At 46.3% G+C, this 21,169-nt stretch overlaps 1 protein-coding gene across 1 annotated transcript in view; it reads right to left on the bottom strand.

Annotated features, from left to right (window-relative positions):
* The window catches only part of Cfap45 (cilia and flagella associated protein 45), a 29,179-nt gene extending 18,081 nt beyond the window's left edge, over positions 1-11,098 (bottom strand). The window contains exons 1-4 of the mRNA XM_042682003.1: positions 11,020-11,098; positions 4,829-4,954; positions 2,752-2,894; positions 205-349 (exon numbers count right to left, since the gene is read on the bottom strand). Coding sequence (XP_042537937.1) covers positions 205-349; positions 2,752-2,894; positions 4,829-4,954; positions 11,020-11,022 — 417 coding nt within the window. The 5' untranslated portion in view covers positions 11,023-11,098. The remainder of the gene's footprint in view (positions 1-204; positions 350-2,751; positions 2,895-4,828; positions 4,955-11,019) is intronic.
* Positions 11,099-21,169: the final 10,071 nt, after the last annotated feature.

Below are 21,169 nucleotides of genomic sequence, written 5' to 3'. Positions count from 1 at the left end.
ACTTCATTCTCAGCCTTCCCCTGGGCCCGGGCAGCCCCCCATTGCAGGAAGGTCTTTCCAGTCTGGTGCTACAATGCTTCTCCGCCCATGTCATGTTTTAGGGTTCCCTACCCATGGAGTCTCCTTGGTGTAAGACGCTGGCTCTTTCCACTGTTTCTACTCTGCCGCCCACTGCGGAAAGGAAAGATTAGGGAGGTTATCTACCACAACGGCTTCCTTCTCCTTCTTCAGGGCCTGCTCCCTAGCCTCCAATTCTTCCTTTGTCGGGACGTGGGATGCCTCCTTGATCCGCTCGAACTCCTCGGGGCTGATGATCAGCGACTCCCCGGAAGGATCCTCTTTTGGAACACTGACCCAGGAATAAACAGCGTTAGAGAAGAGCGGGAAGGAAAGCCATGGGCACCTTGCTCCTGGCTCGCTTCCCTCTCTGGCACAGACTCAGCCAATGGCAGGAGAAAGTGCATCTGCACAGCCACTATAAGGCAGGGTTCCAGGTCAAAATCAAGGACTGGTACGGATGAAAGAATTTAAGTCCTTTATCTCTAAGATCAGTTCATGCTCCTACTCTGCAGCTGTCTAAGACCCTCTTCAGCGTTCACACATACCACAACTGGCCCCAGGTCCCTTCCTCTGAATTCTAATCCGGATGGTGGCGGATGGTGGCCCATGGTGCAGGGTCTTTTTTCTTTACAAGCTTCTTCAAGATATGAATCTGTCCTAGTCTTTGGTACAGTGCTTGGTACTGAATGAGCACTCAAAACAAAGCTGTTGATGCAATATTTACAAGGCAACATGTTGGAAATGATCTGTACAACTTGGGAGGGGGGACTGAGGGGAAAGGGTGAGTAGGAGAAAAATGAAGGAAGGGGTAAGAAGAAGACAAGAAATGTACTTATTGACAAGAAATGTACTTATTACTTTACTTATGTAACTGTAACCTCTCTGTACATCACCTTAACAATAAAAAAAGAAAAAAGAAAAACTAAAAAAATAACAAAGGAAGTGGCGCTGTGGCTCAAGCAGTAGAGCACTCCCTTGAGCTGAAGAGCTGAGGGACAGCACCCAAGCCTAGAGTTCAAGCCCCATGACTGACCAAAAACAAAAAAACAAAACAAACAAAAAAACAAAGATGTTGAACCTATCCTTAAAAATAGACGATTCTTGGAGCTGGAAAAGTGGCTCAGTGGTATAGTGCTTGCCTTGCATGCATGAGGCCCTGGGTTCGATTCCTCAGCACCACATAAGCAGAAAAAGCTGAAGTAGTGCTGTGGTTCAAGTGGTAGAGTGCTAGCCTTGAGCTGGAGAGCTGAGGGACAGCGCCCAGGCCCAGAGTTCAGGCCCACAACTGACAAAACAAAAACAACAACAACAAAAAAAAATAGATGATTCTTGATGACATTCTAAAAAAGGGCTAGGGGACACCAGATAGGGTTGGAATGGATGCTGGTGAGAAATCTAAACATCCCTGTCCATCCAGCTTAGAGAGAAGCTTTGAACTCTAAATATTAATTAACATCTCTGATCGACAACTTCCAGAGACGTGGCTATAGACCTCTCCTGGTAGCTGCCCAACGCATTCAACAAACCTATAGCTAATTATAATGATTACAAACAAATGACATACATTAATGGGGGAGGGAGGAGTTGGGGGTTGGGAATAAAGCTGCTTCTGGGCGAGGCAATTTAACAGGCACATGGCAAGAAGACGCAGACAGTCTGAGACAGGAAGTGAAACCTCATCTAATAAAACTAGTGTGGGGTGCGAGAAGATAAAATGAGTGAGTGGACTGAAGGCTTTAGGAAAAAGGTCTTGTGCTTCACTGAATGACCTGGGCTCTAGAGTGACCAGGAAGGATCTGACTTTACCACAGTAGGTCTGGGGAAAATAAAGATTTCAGAGTATCTTCAGAAGAACACTCCAAGAAGGAACCCTTTCTCAGGCCCCAAGCTTGGCTTCATGGCTGCTGCCCCCATCCGAATATTGGATGTCTAAGCTAGCCAAATCAAGTTCAGGAGAGGGCTGCAGTGGAGCCCAGCTCCTGTGCTGTCTTCCAGCTGTTCCTCCCCAGCTCATGCAACAGGCAGTATTTTCTGAGAGTTCTCTTTGTTAGTGGCTGGAGACAAAGTGAAAAAATAGTTGCACGGAGTGGAGCATTAACTCAAGCTTACAACTATTGAGCATGGTGCTGGCTCCTGGTTGAGCTGGGCGTGAACCCTGAGAGCCCACTTCAGTTAGGAAGCAAGGCTGGGCCAATCACAAGGGAGCCAGGGGAGCCCCCTGTGAATTTCCGCTGATAGCCTCAGAGTCTGGGCAGGAGCTTGCAGGGGGGGGACGGGTTGATTAGGCATCTGGTCAGTTTCCCTTTGCATGGACTACTTCATGTAACCAAAAGGAAGTGACTCATCTGGATGGCCTCCCTTCCCAGAGTGCACTAATGGGGACTTAAGGAGGCTCCACTAAGCTCTTCTCTTCTATCAGTCCCTTCGATCCCACAGCCCACCAGAAGAAAGAGAAAGGAGCTAGGAGAAAAGGGCAGGGAGAGCAACGGAGGATACAAAGGGAGAAACGAGAGAGCCCAAGATAGAGTCAAAAGAACCATGAAGCAAAAAGAGGGAAATGAATACCGAAGGAAGGAAGAGTAGGATTGACAGAACAAGACCACAGCCGTTTCCCCATTTTCCCGCAAAGAACCTTGGAGGGAGTATAGGCTTAGGGAGGGAAGTGTGGGGGACTATGCCCTGGGGACTCACATGAGCTCTCGGACCATGTCCCTTGTGATGATCCGGATGGTCTCTGGCTTATGGTCCATGCTCAAGGAAGCAAGAGATTTTTGGATGGCGCGTTTATCTCGGAGCAGCACAATGGGGCTATCATTCTGGCCACGGGCCAGGGGCTATGAGATCAGAAAAGACAGATTAGAAGCTGGTCACCTAACTTCAAGTAAGTAAGTATCTACCCTTACTTTAAAATCCTAAAATGCAAGGCATGGCAGTGTATGCCTATAATCTCAGCTACATGGGAGCTGCAGCTTCATGGGTCCAAGGAAAAATACAAGACCCTCTCTTTAAAAGAAAGAAAAGAGAAAGAGAAGAAAAGAAAAATACCAAGAGAAAAGGACTAAGTCATGTGGCTCAAGAGAGTAGAGTGCCTGTCCAGTAAGCACAAGGCTCTTCCTGAGTTTGAGCACAAGGTTCTTAGTTTAAGCCTCAGGAATGAAAAGTAAAATTTTGGTCTCTAAATTCTCCTCTCTCTATGAAAGTTTCTCCTTTATTAAAGAAGGACTAATTATTTCTGGTGGAGCACATACTGTGAGTTTGAAGCAGTACAATTTGTTACAGATGAAGCCACTCTGTGATGTTAGCCATTTTTAATTCTTTCTAATGATGAGTGTACTTTGAACCCTCAACAAAAAAAATCATATTGAGAGAGTTAGATATAACTAAATGCCTGGTAGGCTCTGTCCTTAAAAATCTAATATGGTTGAGTTAGAATTCAGCACAATGAAGACAGAGTAGATGTGTGATGTTTTTCAAAACTTCCTGCTCACAAAAGGCTTAGATATAACAAGACAAATGCAGCCACTTATTCAGGGAATTTCTAAACACAGTAGCTCCTGCCATTAATGTAGTAACTAGGGCCTGCCTGGGGGCCATAGAATGGCCTGGTCGGTCCTGGGTGCTTCAGTCTGCCCATCGCCCCTGACTGCTGCTGCCCCCTGGTGCCCACCTCTGCTTCCAGGCCCGCAGCACTCAGTTGTGCTACAGGACACTTCTGCCCCCTACTGGCTAAGAGAGGTCCTGGATATTTACATTCAGGACGCAACTGGAATTTTTCTGTCTTTTATTAGCCAGCAGGACAACTCCTAAACACTCTCACCTTCCCTTCATTTTGAGTAGAGAATTCCACATTGATCCTAATGTCCTCCCTCCAAAAAAAAAAAAAAGTGTAAGTAAAACCTTGCATTCCTGTGATTCTTTCCCTTACCAATAGGAAAACTGCTTGGGGGAGAGGGGCCATCAAAATGAAAAAGACACCCATGTTGTGTTGTGTCTTTGATTTACAATGATGATAGTGAGGGATAAAGACAGACATTAACTCTCTCCTGACTCTCTTCCTCGTGCTGCCCTTTTCTTTTTCTTTTTCCTTTTCTTTCTTTCCTTCTTTCTTCTCTTCTTTCTCCTTCTTTTCTTCTCTCTTCTATCTCCTTAAATATTTCCCTGTCTTACTGCAGTGTCTTGTTCTCCTTTCCTCTTTTCTTCCACTCTTTCTCACCTTCTCTCATGCTCTCTAGCTCTCTTTTCCTAACACTGTAGGAGTTCTTAGCTTCTTCATCTAGAGGGGACTTGCAGATAAAGATCTTCTCCTTTCTTAAAGCCAGATGAATGATTTAGTTGAACAACTGGGGAAGGACTAGAAAATTTTACATGGAGCTCTAGTCTGTACTCACATGTGTTCTACCCCAATGCTCTTTCTGGGTGGGAGAGAAATCACTTGCTTTCTGAGTCTGAAAGTTGGGCCCATTGGCCTACAAACATTTTCATCCTGGCCTTTTGTGGAGCTACTACTGCATTCTCAGCAGCTGAGCTTCCCCTTTGACATAAATACTGAGAATATGAGGACCTCAGGGATGCAGAAAGCCAGGTACTCCTGCTTGCCTAAGCCAAACTTCAAGTAGAACTCTGTAGCGTGGGCCTCAGCATTCCTGTTTTGTCTGCAGTCTGAGAATTACCTACAAGAGCTCTGTGACCAGTGCAAGCCTGGGCCTGAGCAGCACAGGGCCACTGCCTTCACGTGGCAGCCACACAGAGGGGTTTGCTTGAGTGTTACCTTGACAACTCCAAAAAGGCTCTCATCCACCTCAGAGCTCACAGCTTTGGTCCGGTAGCGAGTCCTATTGCGTGACCTGTTGGAGGCAGTGGAAGAGGAGCTCAGGACACCAGTTGTGCTTAGCGGCTGCAGGAAAAGGCAGAAAATAGGGGTCATCAGTGCAGTGGCATCCAGACCCTAGGCAGCAAACACTTCTCAGTCTATGCAGGAGGCCAACGGGTGGGCCTATGGAAAAACTACTTAGGGAAAGCCCCTGAATAAACCCTGTAATGTAGGGGCAAAGAGCATCGGGTGGACAGCATCCTCACAGAAGCAGGAGGTCCCTTGGTTGGGGCAAAGCACACTAGCTACACATAGACACACACTAGTCTAGTCTCAGGAACAAGGCCACGTTGGCCAGGCTGTATGCTAGGAAGGGATGGGAGGAAGAGAAGCACAATTTCACCTCTTTGCCTCAGTGGCTTGAGCTCCCCAGAAAAACAACCTCTTGCAGGGCAATTTAAACTATCTCCCCAGAAATACATAATTCTTCTTTGCCCCCAATCTTCCCAGCTTGAGCTCCAGGTCCCCTTCACAAACGACATGCTTTCTGACCTCCTTAGTATCTGGCAATCTCCCAAGGTGAGAGTAGGGACCGGAAGATAAAAAGGATGTAAAAGAACCTCATATTTGGTTGATGTCTAGTACTTTTAAAAGTTGAAGAATGAGCCGGGCGCGAGTGGCTCACGCCTGTAATCCTAGCTACTCAGAAGGCTGAGATCTGAGGATCGAGGTTCAAAGCCAGCAAGGGCAGGAAAGTCCATGAGATTTCTTTCTCCAATTAACCACATGAAAACAGGATGTGGTACTGTGGCTCAAGCGGCAGAGCGTTTGCCTTGAGCTGAAGAGCGTGGGGACAGTGCCCAGGCCCAGAGTTCAAGCCCCACGACCAACAACAACAACAAAAAAAAAAAATTGAAGAATGCTAAGAGATTGTCCACTGAAAGGGTGAACAAACGCAGCAATGGCACTCACTAGACACCATGTTGAAAATGAACTATACACACTAGACATAGAAGAAAAAGAACTAAGCAACCTAAAGACAGCAATGGGAAGGGAGGAATGAGAGGGAAAGAGGGAACAGCTTCCACTAAGCAAAAGGAAAGAAATGTGAACATCACCTGATGTGTAAAAAATAATTTTTATTGTCAAAGCTCATAGAATTCACAAACTGTCTACACCATGATAATGACCATGTGCCTTGTGAAGGTTAAAATGTGTTGGTGACTTTAACTAAGTATACTATTCCACAATACTGTGAGATATGTGAAATTTATGTAATCGCCTCATCTCAATTTAAAAAAAAAAAGAGAAAGAAAGGATGTGTTAGGAGTGATGGGTGACAATGTTGTCAGACACCTTGTATTCATATACTTTTTGTAGAGTGGGAATTTCTTTGTATAACTACTTAAAGATAATAATAATAAAAATAAATAAATAAGAAAATGAACTATACAACCTGTGGGTGGGAATGGGAGGAAAAAAACTGGGAGACAGCGAGGGAAGTGGTGACATCATCTAAAAAGAAATGTACTCATTACCTGATGTATGTAATTGTAACCCTTCTGTACATCACCTTTATAATAATAAAAAGTATTTACAAGCTGGGCCCTTGTGGCTCACGCCTGGAATCCTAGCTACTCAGAAGGCTGAGATCTGAGGATCACAGTTCAAAGCCAGCCAGGGCAGCAAAGTCCATGAGACTCATTTCCAATAAACCACCAGAAAACTGGAAGTGACACTAGGGCTCAAGTGGCAGCGCTAGCCTTGAGTTGAAGAGCTGAGGGACAGCACCCAGGACCAGCCCCACGGCCGACAAAAAAAAAAAAAAAAGTACTTACAAAAAAATAAGTAAAAATAAAGAAGATTGTCAGCTGCAATCAGGCAAACAGTTAACTAGTTTATAATATCCACTATGTGGTTTCTTTCTCTCCTGAGAGTATGCATTCATCATCTAACCAACACCCCAGGTATCTTCCATGTTTGGCAAATTCCCTTGTCTAATGCTATGGGAGACTGGGCTGGTCTCCAATGACAAAAGCTGAAACACCAGGTATTTGTCTTCCCAGTCAGGCAGGAACCTAGGCTGAGTCAATGAGATCACTCCTGCCTGACAGTGACTAGGAAACCAGTGATGTAAGATACAGAGCAAGGAAATCCTTTCTGACAGAGGCAGCTGAGGTTGCGATACCCAGTATATCTAGGGCAGCGCTGATAAGGATGCCAGCAGCAGCAGCCCACATCCAAAGCCAGCAGTGTTGGTGGATAACAGTGCCTCATAGGGCCTTGCCAGATCCATTCTGTTCTGATTTTTGCCTTGGTTCCAACAGCAGGGCCTTCCTCTGTTCCTGTTTTCCAAGCCTAGTTTCCCTACCTTGGCATCATCTGTTGGCTCTCCAAAATCCTTTCAATGTATTTCTTTCTACTGAAAGTTCTATTTTGTTTGTTAACAATCAAGAGCCCAACAAATCAGCCATCCATCGATCCAGCTTCAGTTTGGTCCCAAGGATACAAGGCTATCCCCAGGAAGCAATTTCTGCAAGGGCTTTTGGATGACTCCAAAGCTGATTCAAAGCTCACTGTGGAGTAGCTCACGCCTCCCTCTTCACATCTCTTGAAGCTAGGCTACCTTGGGGAATGGGCTAGAAAGACTGAGCCCCTCCAAGCCTGAACATCATCAGCTATCAAGAGAACAGGGTAAACAAAAATGGGCCATTCATCCCAGGTCACTTGAGACTGGACAATTATTTGGAAAGCTCTCTGTGATCTGCCATTACCAACCAGCCTTTCCACCTGTATCAGGTTTTCACATTAAACTGGGCGATTCTTCTACAGCTGGCTCTGATCCAAACAATAGGCACCACTGTACCTGCCTTCCTCTTGAGCCGGGCACTGCCAGCAAAAGGATTACAGACGGAGCCTCTCTTTGCAACCTTAGTCAGCCCCCGTACAGCAGGGCACAAAAGCTCAGATTTATTAGGAGGTAAATATAGCAGCACAGAGGATGCCTAATAACAGTCTCGGAAGGGTTATTATATGATAGGTGGTGAGCAAACGCTCCCCTTTCCACTGAAAATAGACTAAGAGGAAATGAATAGAACTGCAGTAGGTGGGATGGGGGGGTAAGCATTGAGAATAACAGGAAGGTGGAAAACCATGGATCGTGAAGGACGGTGTGAGTTCTGTATCTAATTCAGAAAGGAGGTGTCATGCCTAGCATACAGTAGGGACCCGATACACATTTGATGAAGAACAACGAATGAAACTGAGCAAGATGGCCACTTAAGGACTGAGATTGGAAGGCTTGGGAAACACATCTGATCAGTTCCAAGTCACTCCACCATTCCACATTTTCCAAGCTGCCTATGTGGTCTGCACTGTGGATAATAAATGTAAGCGAAAGGGCTTTAGAGTACAGATGGAAAGTATTATTATTGTTTTGCATTTGTTTTCCTGTTTCTTTTCAAGGCCTCCTACAGGTTTTCCCTATGTGAAGCGCCCACCAGACTGCAGGACCCTCGAGGCCGAGATGGCAGCCGCTCTCCTCCCTGTGCCCTTGGGGCCCGGGTCAGAAGGAAGCCACCACAGGAAATAATCAACTGCCTGAGCCTAGGAGTTTGAACAGAGGAAGGAAAACAGATGACCACAGAAAAGTGGCCATGGGCCGGCCACAGGGAAGCTCGGAGCTCTAGGTTTGGATGTCTGAGAAAAAAACCTCATTTGAAAACTGCTGACGTTGGAGCCACAAGCCATATCCCAGGGCTAGAATAACCAGTTTTGCCAAGAGTAACAAGAAGAACTAGGGAGGTCACTGTGTAAATGGACTAGAAAAAAATGAAAAACCAAGCAGAAATGGAAAGTTGGATCCCCCTGGGCCAGAGGCAGTAGCCAAGAGGCTCTTCAAGGAGGTAAAGGGCTGGTTTTACTTCTTGCATGACCAAATAAATATTCCTAAGAAGCTGAACAGTGGCTAAAGAAGCCTGCCTTGTCTCTCTTGTGGGGAAGGCAGTTTAAGAAGGGAAGGCAGCTCTGCCCTGCTCCCAATAGCTGGGGCGGCAGGGGAAGCTGGGCAAAGGCGAGGCCGATTGTGGTCAGGTAATGAAGTCAGCCTTACTTTCATGCACTCATCTTGGTGACCCAGCTGACTCCCCTCTCTTCCTAAAACCACCTCATTTCAGAAGCACAAGAATCCAGACAGATGCCAGGCATCAGTGGCTCACACCTGTAATCCTGACTACTCAGAAGGCAGAAATCTGAAGATCTCAGCTCAAAGTCAGTCCCAGCTGGAAAAATCTGTGAGACTCTTTATCTCTAATTAACACCAAAAAGCTGAAAGGAAAGCTGTGGTTTAAGTGGCAGGATGCCCGCCTTGAGCAAAAAGGCTAAGTGCCAGCCCCAGGCCCTGAGTTTAAAGCCCAGTACTAATACACACACACACACACACACACACACACACACACACACACACACACACACACACACATACTTACCTAGCCAGGGTAAGGGGCTGGAAGAGAAATTCCAATGTAGAAAGGTTATTGACACAATTGTTGATATAGGGCAATCTCCATAATATATTAAGTTTTGAGGAAAATGGATTTTAATACATATGTAAATGTGCCTATAGAAGTGTTTGGAGGGAGGGTATACATTCAGGATGGATCACAGAAAGAACCTTCACAGAAATGTCTAACCAGAATTTTACGTGAGTTTTACCATCTTAAGATTTTTTTATTGAGTAATTTTCTGCTGTGAGTAGGTAACTATTTTTGTGATCAGAAAAAATAATAATACTTATTTTAGTTGAGAACAGAGTATTAATGGAGAGCCTGGAACCCCAACTCTGAAGGCAAGGGGCTGCAACCCACAGAAACCACAGCATTGTATATGCCGACAGCCAGGGTGTTTCACTCAACTCCAGCAAAACAGAGATGGCACAGGACTGGAATAGGTTGGTGTGGAGTTTCTCTGACATAGTGCTAACACCTGTCAACTGAACAAAGACAAAGGTATGTCCTTTCCTAAATGCCCTACCCACTTATGGGATCTAGTTTCTCTCCTGCCTAAAGCCACTGTAAGTTCAGGCTTCAAACTCTTGGTCTGGCTCTACTTCCTTTCCTATAAACTTTGCTTGCTAAGAACATGGGGATTCCCACACACCAGCCCTTGCCTTTTATTCCAAGTAATCTTCCTGGTTTTCCTTTCTTCAACTGGACCAGGTTGCCCATGGGTGGGGATGCTACCTGAACACGATACCCCAGTCAGCACTGACATCCCTGTCCCTGTTTCTGGACTGTGTTATATTAATCATTACTTTTATAAGAGTCCGAACAATCTGCCTAACTGGGAGCCTCCGCATTACCTCTGCATCTTCTCACTCCTTCACGCTCTCTCAAAAACTCACATATAGCACCAGACTTCCATTCACACACCAGGCCTGCCTGCCAGGAATCTCTGGGATCCACCACTGCTGAAATGCGTCCACAAGTTCCTTTGCCACCCACAATCAGCCCCCCTAACCTTAGCCCCCCCGCCCAGGGCCTTCCTACTCCTTAGGACCAGCCCACTCAGGCCCTGGAGGCCCCTTCCTGGTTCCTGAGGCCAGGGATTCCCCAAGCCTGCCACATTGGTCCCCATCTCTCTCTTCAGTGCCTTGTAAACCTGAGACCCTCCTCATTCATTCGTCCATCCACAAATGTTTGTTGAGTACCGACTGGGGGACTCAAAGCCCTGCTAAGAGAAAACCGGGGCTCAGCGGGCATTAGGCAGCCTGTTCATGATCACCCTGGTAAGTTAATGGCCCTCCAGCTGCCCTCCCCACTGGGGTTTTTCGACACCCCTCACCCCACGATCTCCTCCAGTGAAGCAGGCCTGACTAAATAGGAAGAAAAGGAGGGGGGGTGGGACATCTCTTTCTGCACAACTCCCCACTCCGCCCCACTCCACACTGGCAATCTTTACGAATCTATCCTGATCTCTCTTCCAAAGCTCCCATCGCGCCCCCCTCCAGCTGCACCCTCAAGGCTTTCCTCGCTGCTTTTCTGGCATTCCGCACCCCTAGACTGAGATCCAACTCCTGCCAGCCTCCTCATCCCAGCCTCCGAGCCCAGCCCCGTTCAGGACACGAGAGCTACCGCCACCCAGGGCCTCACCATCTCAGCCTCCGTCTGCAGAGGGCACCGCCGCCAGGCGCTGGGGTGCAGACGCGTTGCCACAGCAACCGAGAGCCCGCGTTCGGCGCTCTGGCCCCGCCCCCAAGTTCCGCCCCGCCCAACTGGCGAGGGCGGCACCCGAGGGCTGGAAGTTTGGGAACCGGACTCGTTCCCTCCCTCCCCAACCTTTCACGCCCGGAGCTGGAGCGGGAGCAAGGGCTCAGAAAACCTGCCAGGCTCAAACACGCTCAGCATTTCAGTTTGGCTGTGGCTGAACCCTAAAAGGGCCTACGATGAGCCCTGCGGGGGCGGGGGGCGCTAACTGCCAGGGTAACCCCAGAGCCAGGCTCAGGGTCAGGGTTCCCCCAAGGATCCCAACCTAGGTTACCATGGTTACTGTTGCCCCGGTGCCCTGGAGGTGCCAAGTGAAATCTGGCGGGAGAAACAAGGGGCATCAAACAAATTTCAAGACTGGAGATAGTAGGTTAGACCAAAGAACTTTCCAGTCCTAAGCATGTGCTTGAGTCCCAGAAGCAGACCCTGTAAAATGTGGGCATCATGCCGGGCACCTGTAGATCATGCCTATAATCCTAGCTACTCAGAAGGCTTAGGAGGATGGCAGTTCAAAGCCAACCCTAGAAGAAAACTCTATGAGAAAACTCCCAATAGCCAACAAAAAGCCAGAAATAGAACTGTGGCTGAAGTGTAAAGCACCAGCCTTGGGTACCAACGCTCAAGGACAGTACTGCAGCCCTGAGTTCAAGCCCCAGGACCGGAGGGGGGAGGGAGGGAAGTAGGCAAGCCAGGTGCTGGTGGCTCACGCCTGTAATCCTAGCTACTCAGGAGGCTGAGATCTGAGGATCAAGGTTCAAAGCCAGCCCGAGCAAGAAAGTCTGTGAGACTCATCTCCAATTAACCACCAGAAAACCGGAAGTGGTGCTGTGGCGCAAGTGGTAGAGCACTAGCCTTGAGCTGAAGAGCTGAGGGATAGTGCCCAGGCCCCGAGTTCAAGCCCTACGACTGACAAAAAAAAAAAAAAAAGCAGGCATCAGACCTCCAGAGTTTATAAAAAATTAAAATATTGGCCCTTTCTTAGACTAAGTCAAAAATCTATGGGACTGGCTTTAGGAAAGTTGCCTTTTAATACTTCCTCATTTGTGTATTTTGAGGAGTTTTATGATTTTTTTTTTCTCCTGATTTGATTTGACCCCTTTACCTCCTAATCCTTCAGAAACAGAAATGAACTAGCAGCCCTGCATGGCCCCAGGCCTCATGAAGCCTTCTCACAAAACCAAGTCATTTTTCTAACTCGGGTGTTGATTTTCTGAGCTTTTGGTGACTATGTTTCCACACCCCAACCCTTCTCTCAACCCTAAAGATAGCCTAAAATTTCTGGAACTTCCTATAACCTAACCATTGAGGAGCAATGACAAAAGTGCTGGGGAACAGATGGAAGAAGGGACACAGGGCCACCTGTTGCTGATGCTTCTACAGGACATCTCCTGTGGGATTCTAGAAGATACTTAAGTGCTGCCTTTAAGGTTTTCTGTTAGTGGTGCCAGACCTTGGCAGCCCTGACCTGAAGCCTGGAGAGATAGAAGACAAATAGCCACCCTACTACCCAACTGTGGATCAGATGCTTCTTAAAGGTTTTCTACCAAATTCTCAGCCATGATCCCCATAAACAGAGGCCAAGAGAGTAACGGTGCAAATTCCAGGGCTGGGCTGTTTTCTCATCTCAGACTTCCTCTCTTACTGAAAGGAATGGAGTTGAGACAGAGAGCAGGGGCCGATGAAGTCCAGCTGAAGTGTCTTGCTTGACTCTACCTCAAGCCTAACTAATAATGCCCACCAGACTTCAGGCCTCCTTTGTGCAGGGAGGATCCCTGGAGAACTCATAACAGAGCCCTAAGCAACATGTCCACTTAGTTGTGTATTCGTTTAACTTTATGAAAAGTAAGTTGATTTAGGAAACATTTACTTTGAACTTAGTGAAACATGTTTGTGTGGTGTCCAACACTTACATGTTACATGTCAACTGTCCTGGAATAGGTAAGGATTCCTGGAACATTCCTTCCATTCAGCTTCTATGTCATCTCATAGGATGTTGGGCAGCAAAGTACCAGCCATTTTCCCCTATAGAACTGTGTGCTCTGAGAAACACAAAAAGGATCTGAGGAGGAAAAGGAAAACAAGGTTTGAAATGTTCATGGCCAGAAGCCAGTCTATGAAAGAAATTCTTCTGACCGGTAGTGGTGTAAAATTGTAAGCAAGGACTCTAGTGTTATCAGTGCTTTGATCAAAACAAAACTTCCCTCTGACCAGAAAGAAACTCAGTAAGGCAGCTTATATTTTTGCATATATATTAAAACCTCTCATCAGAGAAAAGCTGCCTGTGGATCAACTAAATGGGGTAACTACTTCCATGTTTCCCACACTGTTATGTTTTCCTTTTACATTCCTCTCCTAGACAAAGTATTTTCAGCACTTGAATTTTCCCAAATATAATGAGATGGTCTCTTCACCTTAAAACTATTTACGGGGCTGGGAAGGTGGCTCAGTGGTAGAGCGCTTGCCTTGCATGCCAGAGGCGCTGGGTTCGATTCCTCAGCACCACATAAGCAAAAAGAAAAAAGCCAGAAGTGGCGCTGTGGCTCAAGTGGTAGAGCGCTAGCCTTGAGCTGAAGAGCTGAGGGACAACGCCCAGGCCCAGAGTTCAGGACCCGTGACCGGACCCAAAAAAACAAAAAAAAAAAAACAAACCTTAAAACTATTTAGGTCTTGGATACTCATTTACCACTACTGCTGTAACAAATTGCTATAAATTTAGTAGCAAAAAAAATTTTTGAGTTCTAGAGTTTGACACAGGTTCCGCTACTTGGGTGGGTCACAAGGTATCCGCAGGGCTGCATTCCTTTGGAAGGATCTCACTTCTGAAGCTGCTTATTCTTCCTCATCACAGCCCTTCTCCCTACATCTGTAAAGCCAGGATTGGCTATGTGGTTAGCCATTCTGAAGTAGTTACATCTTAGTCTGGAGGGAGAGGTAGGACTAAATCAGATCTGCCTCCCTGGATGATCCAACATTGTCTCCCATCTCACCACCTATAACTTAATCATATCTGCAAGGTCTCTTTTGCTGTGCAAGGTAAATATGCACAATTCTGGGGATTCAAAATGAAACATTTGGCCCAGGCACCAGTGACTCATGCCTGTAATCCTAACTACTTGGGAGGCTGAGATCTGAAGGTCATGAGTTGAAGCTACAAATTCAATGAGACTCTGATCTCCAATTTACCACCAGAAAGCCCTAAGTGGAACTGTGGCTCAAGCGCTAGAGTACTAGCATTGAGCAGAAAAACCTAAGAAACAGTGCAAGACCTTGAGTGCAAGCCCTAGAACCCACACAATAATAATAATAATAATAATGTTGGCCAGGCACTGGTGGCTCACGCCTGTAATCTTAGCTACTCAGGAGGCTGAGATCTGAGGACCACAGTTCAAAGACAGCTCAGGCAGGAAAGTCCATGAGACTCTTATCTCCAATAAACCACTCAAAACTGGAAGTGGCGCTGTGGCTCAAGGGGTAGAGCACTAGCCTTGAGCTGAAGAGCGCAGGGACAGCGCCTAAGCCCAGAGTTCAAGCCCCTCGGCTGACAAAATAAATAATTTATTAATAATAATAAGTTGAGCATTTGGTGGTGGCACATATCTGTAATCAAAGACTCAGGAGGTGGGGAAAGAAGGATGGATTGAAAACTGAAGACAGCCAAGAAAAGTTATGGAGATACTACCTCAGAAACAGAATACTAAAGGACTGGAGCTGCTCCAGTGGTAGAGAGGTGGACACTTGTGCTTGGAGGTCAGGATAGGGCAATTTCTTCTGCCTACCTCACTGTGGAACATAACAAGGATATTTCCAAGGTCCTGCGGTATATTTTCAAAGACTTAAGAAGACAAAATGTAAACCATTTAATCAAAAAGTTGATACAACTTAAATATGCATGCCAAACTTCCTTTGAACTTTTTAATAATATTATATTTAACATATTTCTGACTTGGACATATGTTAGCAATATATTTTATTTTTCTTTGTTGTTGTTGCTTTTTTTGTAGTAGTAGTAGTACTGGGGTTTGAACTGGAGTTCACCAGGCAGATACTCTACCACTTGATCCACATGCCTAACTCCTTTGTCAGAACTAAATTTATGTATTAAGGGACATAAAATTGACAAAATTAATCGTTTATGCTGGGCGCCGGTGGCTCACACCTGTAATCCTAGCAACTGGGGAGGCTGAGATCTGAGGATCACGTTTCAAAGCCAGCCTGGGCAGAAAAGTCCATGAGACTCCAATTAACCACTAGAATCTCCAATTAACCACTAGAAAACCAGAAGTGGTGCTGTGGCTCAAGCAGTAGAGCTCTTTCCTTGAGCTGAAGAGCGCAGGGATAGCACCCAAGCCCAGAGTTCAAGCCCCACAACCAAAAAAAAAAAAAAAAAAATTAATCGTTTGTGAAACGAAAGTGACAAAAACAAGCAATGAAATTGGTACAAATTATTTTGAAATTCAGAACCAAATTTTACCACAATTATCAGATTATACAAGAAAGGTAATTCAGTAAGCAGAATAGACAAATACTAAATAGAACAAGTAAGCAGTTAGATTGTTTGGTAATTTACTTAACAAGGAGAAGAAAATCACATGAACACATTGGGATAATATTAAGTTTCTTGTTGACAACATAAAATACATTGACACACAGTATGTGAAACTCTTATTACTACGCTAAGAGGAAGGCTTCTGACATACTGATTAATGGGTGCTATCAACTCAACATGTAAGATTAATTACTGAACAAAGCTCTGAAATCCTACAACTTATTGGAGAAGGAAGTTGAATGCATATTTCGCCCAAATTTTGACAACAGTCATAAAACCGAGTGTGGTTTTGGGCTGGGAATGTGACTTAGTGCTTGCCTATGCATGCATGAAGCCCTGGGTTCAATTCCTCAGTACCACATAAACAGAAAAAGCCAGAAGTGGTGCTGTGGCTCAAGTGGTATAATGCTAGCCTTGAGCACAGAGAGGCTCAGGGACAGTGCCCAGACCCTGAGTTCAAGCTCTAAGACTGGCAAAAAAAAAAAAAAAGGGCATGATTTTATCCACAACAAACTGAGAAATGAAGTATTTTAAACTATCAATAATAATCAAAATGTTGATCAAGCCATGTTAGAAGACAGAATTATTTTTGTTTCCCAAAAAAATGATTAAGGCCAGTGCCAGTCAGTGGCTTACTCCTGTCATCCTAGCTACTCAGGAGGGAGACTGAGATCTGAGGATCAAGGTTCAAAGCCAGCCCGGGCAGGAAACTCTGTGAGACAAGTGCTTGCCTTGAGCTGAAGAGCTGAGGGATAGCGCCCAAGCCCAGAGTTCAAGCCCCACGGCCAAAAATAAAATTATTAAATCATTGTCATATGAAAAAATTATATAATCAAAAAGGTAGAGTTTAAAAAAAATCAAAAACCAGACCAGGCACTGGCTCATATCTGTAATCCTAGCAACTCAGGAAATTGAGATCTAAGGATCATGGTTGAAAGCCAGCCTGTGCAGACAAGTCTCTGAGACTCTTATCTCCAATTAACCAACAGAAAACCAGAAGTGGCACTGTGGCTCAAAGTGGTAACGCGCTAGCCTTGAACAAGGAGCTAGGGACAGCACTCAGGCCCCAAGTTCAAGCCTCATGACCAAAAAACAAACAAACAAACAAAACTGTTTCTTAGTTGTTTTAGGTAGCTAATTCCTACAAATCTAATGTTAACTTTCTATATGTTGTGATTTTTATTTTCCAGATTTTTTAAATTTATAATTTGTGATGATTTACTATTCCAAATATTTATTTCTGAAATTTTTATATTAATGCTTTTGTATTGCTTTCTCAGATGGAACTTCCTAAAGGGCATAAGCTTCAGGCCTCACAAAACTAGGTTCCAGCCCTGATAAGTAGGGAGGCAACCTTTCCCTTCTCAGCAAAACTTGGCTCAAAAGTGCAGCCACATCCGGTGGGGCTGGGATAAGAGTCTTTCCTCTGCATTCCCTCCCTCAGCCAACTCTGCCCAGTCATCCCCTCGCCTTCCTTTCCCTCTAATTTCTATGTGTGCTTCTTTGGAGTCCTGTTCCTTCTCCTACTTTGATCTGCAAGCTCTGGTTTCACTCTCTAGTAGTCTTGGGAGTAGGCAACTCATTCTCAATGCCTAGTAAGCCTTGGGCTGAGAGCAATGGAGAGGGTTTACAGGCTAAAGATGCTTGAAGAGAAGGGTCCCTGACCTCATCACCTCCAGCTGCCTGACCCTTGCTGCCATGGCACCACTCCTAAGAAAACTCAGAACAAAATCTAGATTGTAGGCCCAGGATCAGTCTCCGAGCCAGGAGAGGGGTGGGAGCTGAGGAGCCAAAGCGGAGTCCAGCAGTCCTGGGTTAGACTTGGTCCTGGCACTCCCTCCTTCCCTCCCTCTGAGCCTTGAAGCCTCAAGGGCACCTGGTCAGTACCCTGCTGGTCTCTGAGATGCTCACCCTACTGCCTGAGGCAGGAGACACAGGAAGTTTGACTCTGATGAATAAGCACATTTAATGGGAGGAGCCTGGGAGACCAGCCTTTTGGTTCAAATGAAAAGTCTGGCTTCTCACTTAAGCATGTCTCCTGTCCAAGAACAATGAAAAGGAAGGCTTGTTCCCTGCTTCTCTCTCCAGCCCTCCCCTTCCCCGGTCCCTCTGAAACACAGTGGGAAACCCTGAGCTGGCAGACACTGCAGCTAGGTGAGGAAGAACAGAAGGCAGGAGTGGAATGGGGTGGCTGGTCATGGATTTAGGATGAGTTCCCATGTTCCTGTGGAAGAGCTTGTGCTGCATGCTTGTGTTAGTTTCGCTGCTTTCTCTTCTTTGCTCAGTCCTAGGAGTTCTGCAGTATACAATCCTGTACCCCATTCCCTGGACCAACCCTTCATTGTCTTGAGCCTCCTCTGCTTCTATTTTAGGGGTGTCTATTTGATCCTCCGTGGCCTAAATCTTTGCCATAATCCCACCTAGAACAGCTTGGAAGAAGCTCTCCAAGCTCTGTTCCCAAGAGAATGCTGGGTGAGGATTGCCCCCTGGCCTGGGCTGGTTTTCTCACTGAGGAGGTTGATTAGCCCATGGGGGGGGGGGGGGGGGGGGAGAGGTGTAAAGATAAGACTGGGCTTCACCCAGCTGAGCTGTTTTCTTTTTCTGCCCCCAGCTATGGGAATAGGAGGGGTTGTTCTTTGTTCTTAGCATAAAATAAAAGTGATCAGGAATCAGATCCTGTACTTTCTATGCTTCATGGACGCTTGAGAGGTTGTTTCACTGTGTCCCTTCTTTCCAGAACACATGAACTCCCCACACTGCCCTAAAGTCTTCCCAAATGAAAATAAGACTCCAAATATAAATAAATACTTACATGCATGAATTATCTTATTCCAACCATTGACTGCTTTCCTTCTATCTTCAGACTCCCTTTCATTTTCCTGTTTTTAAAGACTGCCCCCAGGGTCTCCACTGGGGCTGGGAAGAGGCCAAAAAAAAAAAAAAAAAGCAAATAGAAGGATGATGCGCAACTAAGCAGAAAGAATGGGAATGAATGGATGGAGCTGGTGTGGCAGGGGCATCAGGGTCAGACTGAAAGTGGGGACCACCGGGGAAAGCTTGCTGGAGACCCTAGACCTAAAGAGGGGAGAAAGAAAGCAGAGGAGGGGCACACACCAGGGACTACTCCCTCAGTCCAGGAGGGAAGGGACCAAGAAAGGCTGAAACATCAGAGTACTGACATGGCACAGCCGGCCTTGCTGCCTCCTTCCACATCTTCCCCCCTGGGGAGACCTCCAGAGACCTTCCAGATCACAGAAGACCTGCAACCTCCACGCCTTTTGAACACCCTAATCTCTACCCTCCTGGGGCCAGCACGTTGCCTGGTATCCTGGACACGCCTCCACATGCCTCCTGGCACCAGCTTCCCCTCCTACGTGACCAGCGCAGGGCCCTTGACTGGGTGGCGGATGCTGAGATAAGGCCAAGGAGGGGAAAACCACCAAAGACAGGAAGTTGCACAGCCTGGTTCCCTTGGCAACCGCACCACAATCACCAAACATTGCTGGGAGGAGGAAGGGAGGGGAAGGGGAAGGGAGCTGGTAGGGACAACTCTTGTTCCCGGCTGCAGTCAGGGCCCTCCCAGAACTTAATTTTCTTGTTGGAGAAATTATCTCCAACCTCCAAGGACAACGCTGCCTAAGGATTATTGGAAGAAACGTTTAAAACACAAATTTGGGTCAGCCTCTCTACCTCCCACCTTAAGTTCTCTGTCTGTGGATCTAATAAGTCTCCTGGAAGCTGCATTTCTAACTAGCATCCCAGTGGTTTGGATGCTGGCAAACAGAGGGCTTTGCTTCTAGAACAGATGTGTTTCAAGAAGGTGGAACTCCTTGTGACAAGGTTAGGAGTGGAGTCTAAGGACAACTCCATCTCTGGTAGTGCTGACTTTGGACATTTTCAACACCATGAATCTAGAGATACAGATGCTATACACACAGAACCAGTCTACAGAGTTCACTCCTGGCTTCCAGTGCTGTCTGTGCTAAGAACCAGGAGTCACAGGAAGATGTAGAAAACATGCTATCAACTCTCAAGAACCGTGAGCTGCTGGGGAAAAATAAATCACTCACAACCCCCTAGGCTTCCGTGTTTCTGTTCTCTCCAAAGGGAGACTAAAGCCTTACCAGGAGGCTACAAGCCTTTCTGGAATTAATAGATATGCAAGTGTACCTCTTGGGTATTGCCCTGGTTGTCTTACAAGCTTTTCACTGCTGGAAGGAAAATGGGGCTCTCTGAAAGAGGCTGAGGAGGTCAGAGAGCCTTGAGAGCAGCAGGATCCGGGGGCTGAGCCTCAGGCACCCTGTGGGCTCCCATCTAAAGCTGCCAGATCTTAGTTAGACTGGAGAGGTGACTGCTACAGAGCTGAACTTCCTGTACTCCTTTCCAAACCTGACCTCTCCCTTCCTCTACTGTGGCTTCGGCCTCCATTCACAGGAAAACCACAGCTCAAAGTAGTCGTAGGCTGAACCCTTCCATAGGGTCAGTCATCTTACAGAGGAGCTCCAGGACAAGGCAAAATAATAATAAATAATAATGATATGAGCTTTGATTTCTATTACTAAAAGGTTACATCTCATTGGTCCATTGGCTGAGCCTGGCAAGTTTCACAGTGTCCTCCTTTGTAAAATGGGAGACATTCATAGTTTGTAGTGGTATCTGCTTCTTCTCCTGGATTCCCCATCCCAGGAACAGCACCGTCTGCTCAGTTACTGAAGTTAAAGGATGTCTTTCTTAACCCCTTTCCCTCTTTGTCAGCCTACACAACTGTATAACCTCCATTCTCTAGCCCGCACCCACACAAAACTCTCTAAGAATGCAACTCTCCATTCATCTGCTCAAAATCCTTTAACTTTTGCCCTTATAAAATGTCCGAACCGTTAACTTTGAAACTTCCTTGAGGATCCAAGCCTCCCTTCCCTTCCCAATTATATCCCCATTACATCACTAAACACTAGGTCTAAAATCTAGTTCTGCTTATTCTCACCCATGACAGTGATGTAGTTGCCATACCTCTGCCTGGAATATGTCCTCACCAAAGCTGGCTGCCCCTTCATCCTTCTAATTACTCTTCCATTTTCAATTCAAATGTCACTATCTGCCAAACACCATCATGGTGTCACACCTAGACCCCTTATCGTGCCCTTATAATTGGCTCCTTATTTTTCTCTTTCCTTCTAGGAGAACAAAGACTGTCTTGTTAACTTCTAGATCCCCCAGCACCCTGTATAATGACCTCAGGGTAGAGAAAATCCATGGAGGCATGGGCAAAGGTGACAAGGAGTTTTTATTTGGTTAGCCATGACTGCCTTGTCCCAGGAGGACCGAGAGCAGTTCAACCTCCAGGAATGCAGAGTTTATACAGGTCAGAAATACACACAGGTGGCAATTTACAGAAGCTCAATGATGACTGGGGGTGGGGATATTCTTCAGCTGTGGTCAGGATCAGGCAGACAGCATTCTGGAGGCCAGAGATTCACCATTTGAATTGGG

Source organism: Dipodomys spectabilis, unplaced genomic scaffold (assembly GCF_019054845.1).
Source record: "Dipodomys spectabilis isolate Male_0828 unplaced genomic scaffold, ASM1905484v1 ptg000069l, whole genome shotgun sequence".
In the NCBI taxonomy this organism is placed as follows: Eukaryota; Metazoa; Chordata; class Mammalia; order Rodentia; family Heteromyidae; genus Dipodomys; species Dipodomys spectabilis.
The sequence above is the reverse complement of the archived record's forward strand: the minus strand, read 5'-3'. Positions and strand labels throughout refer to the sequence as shown.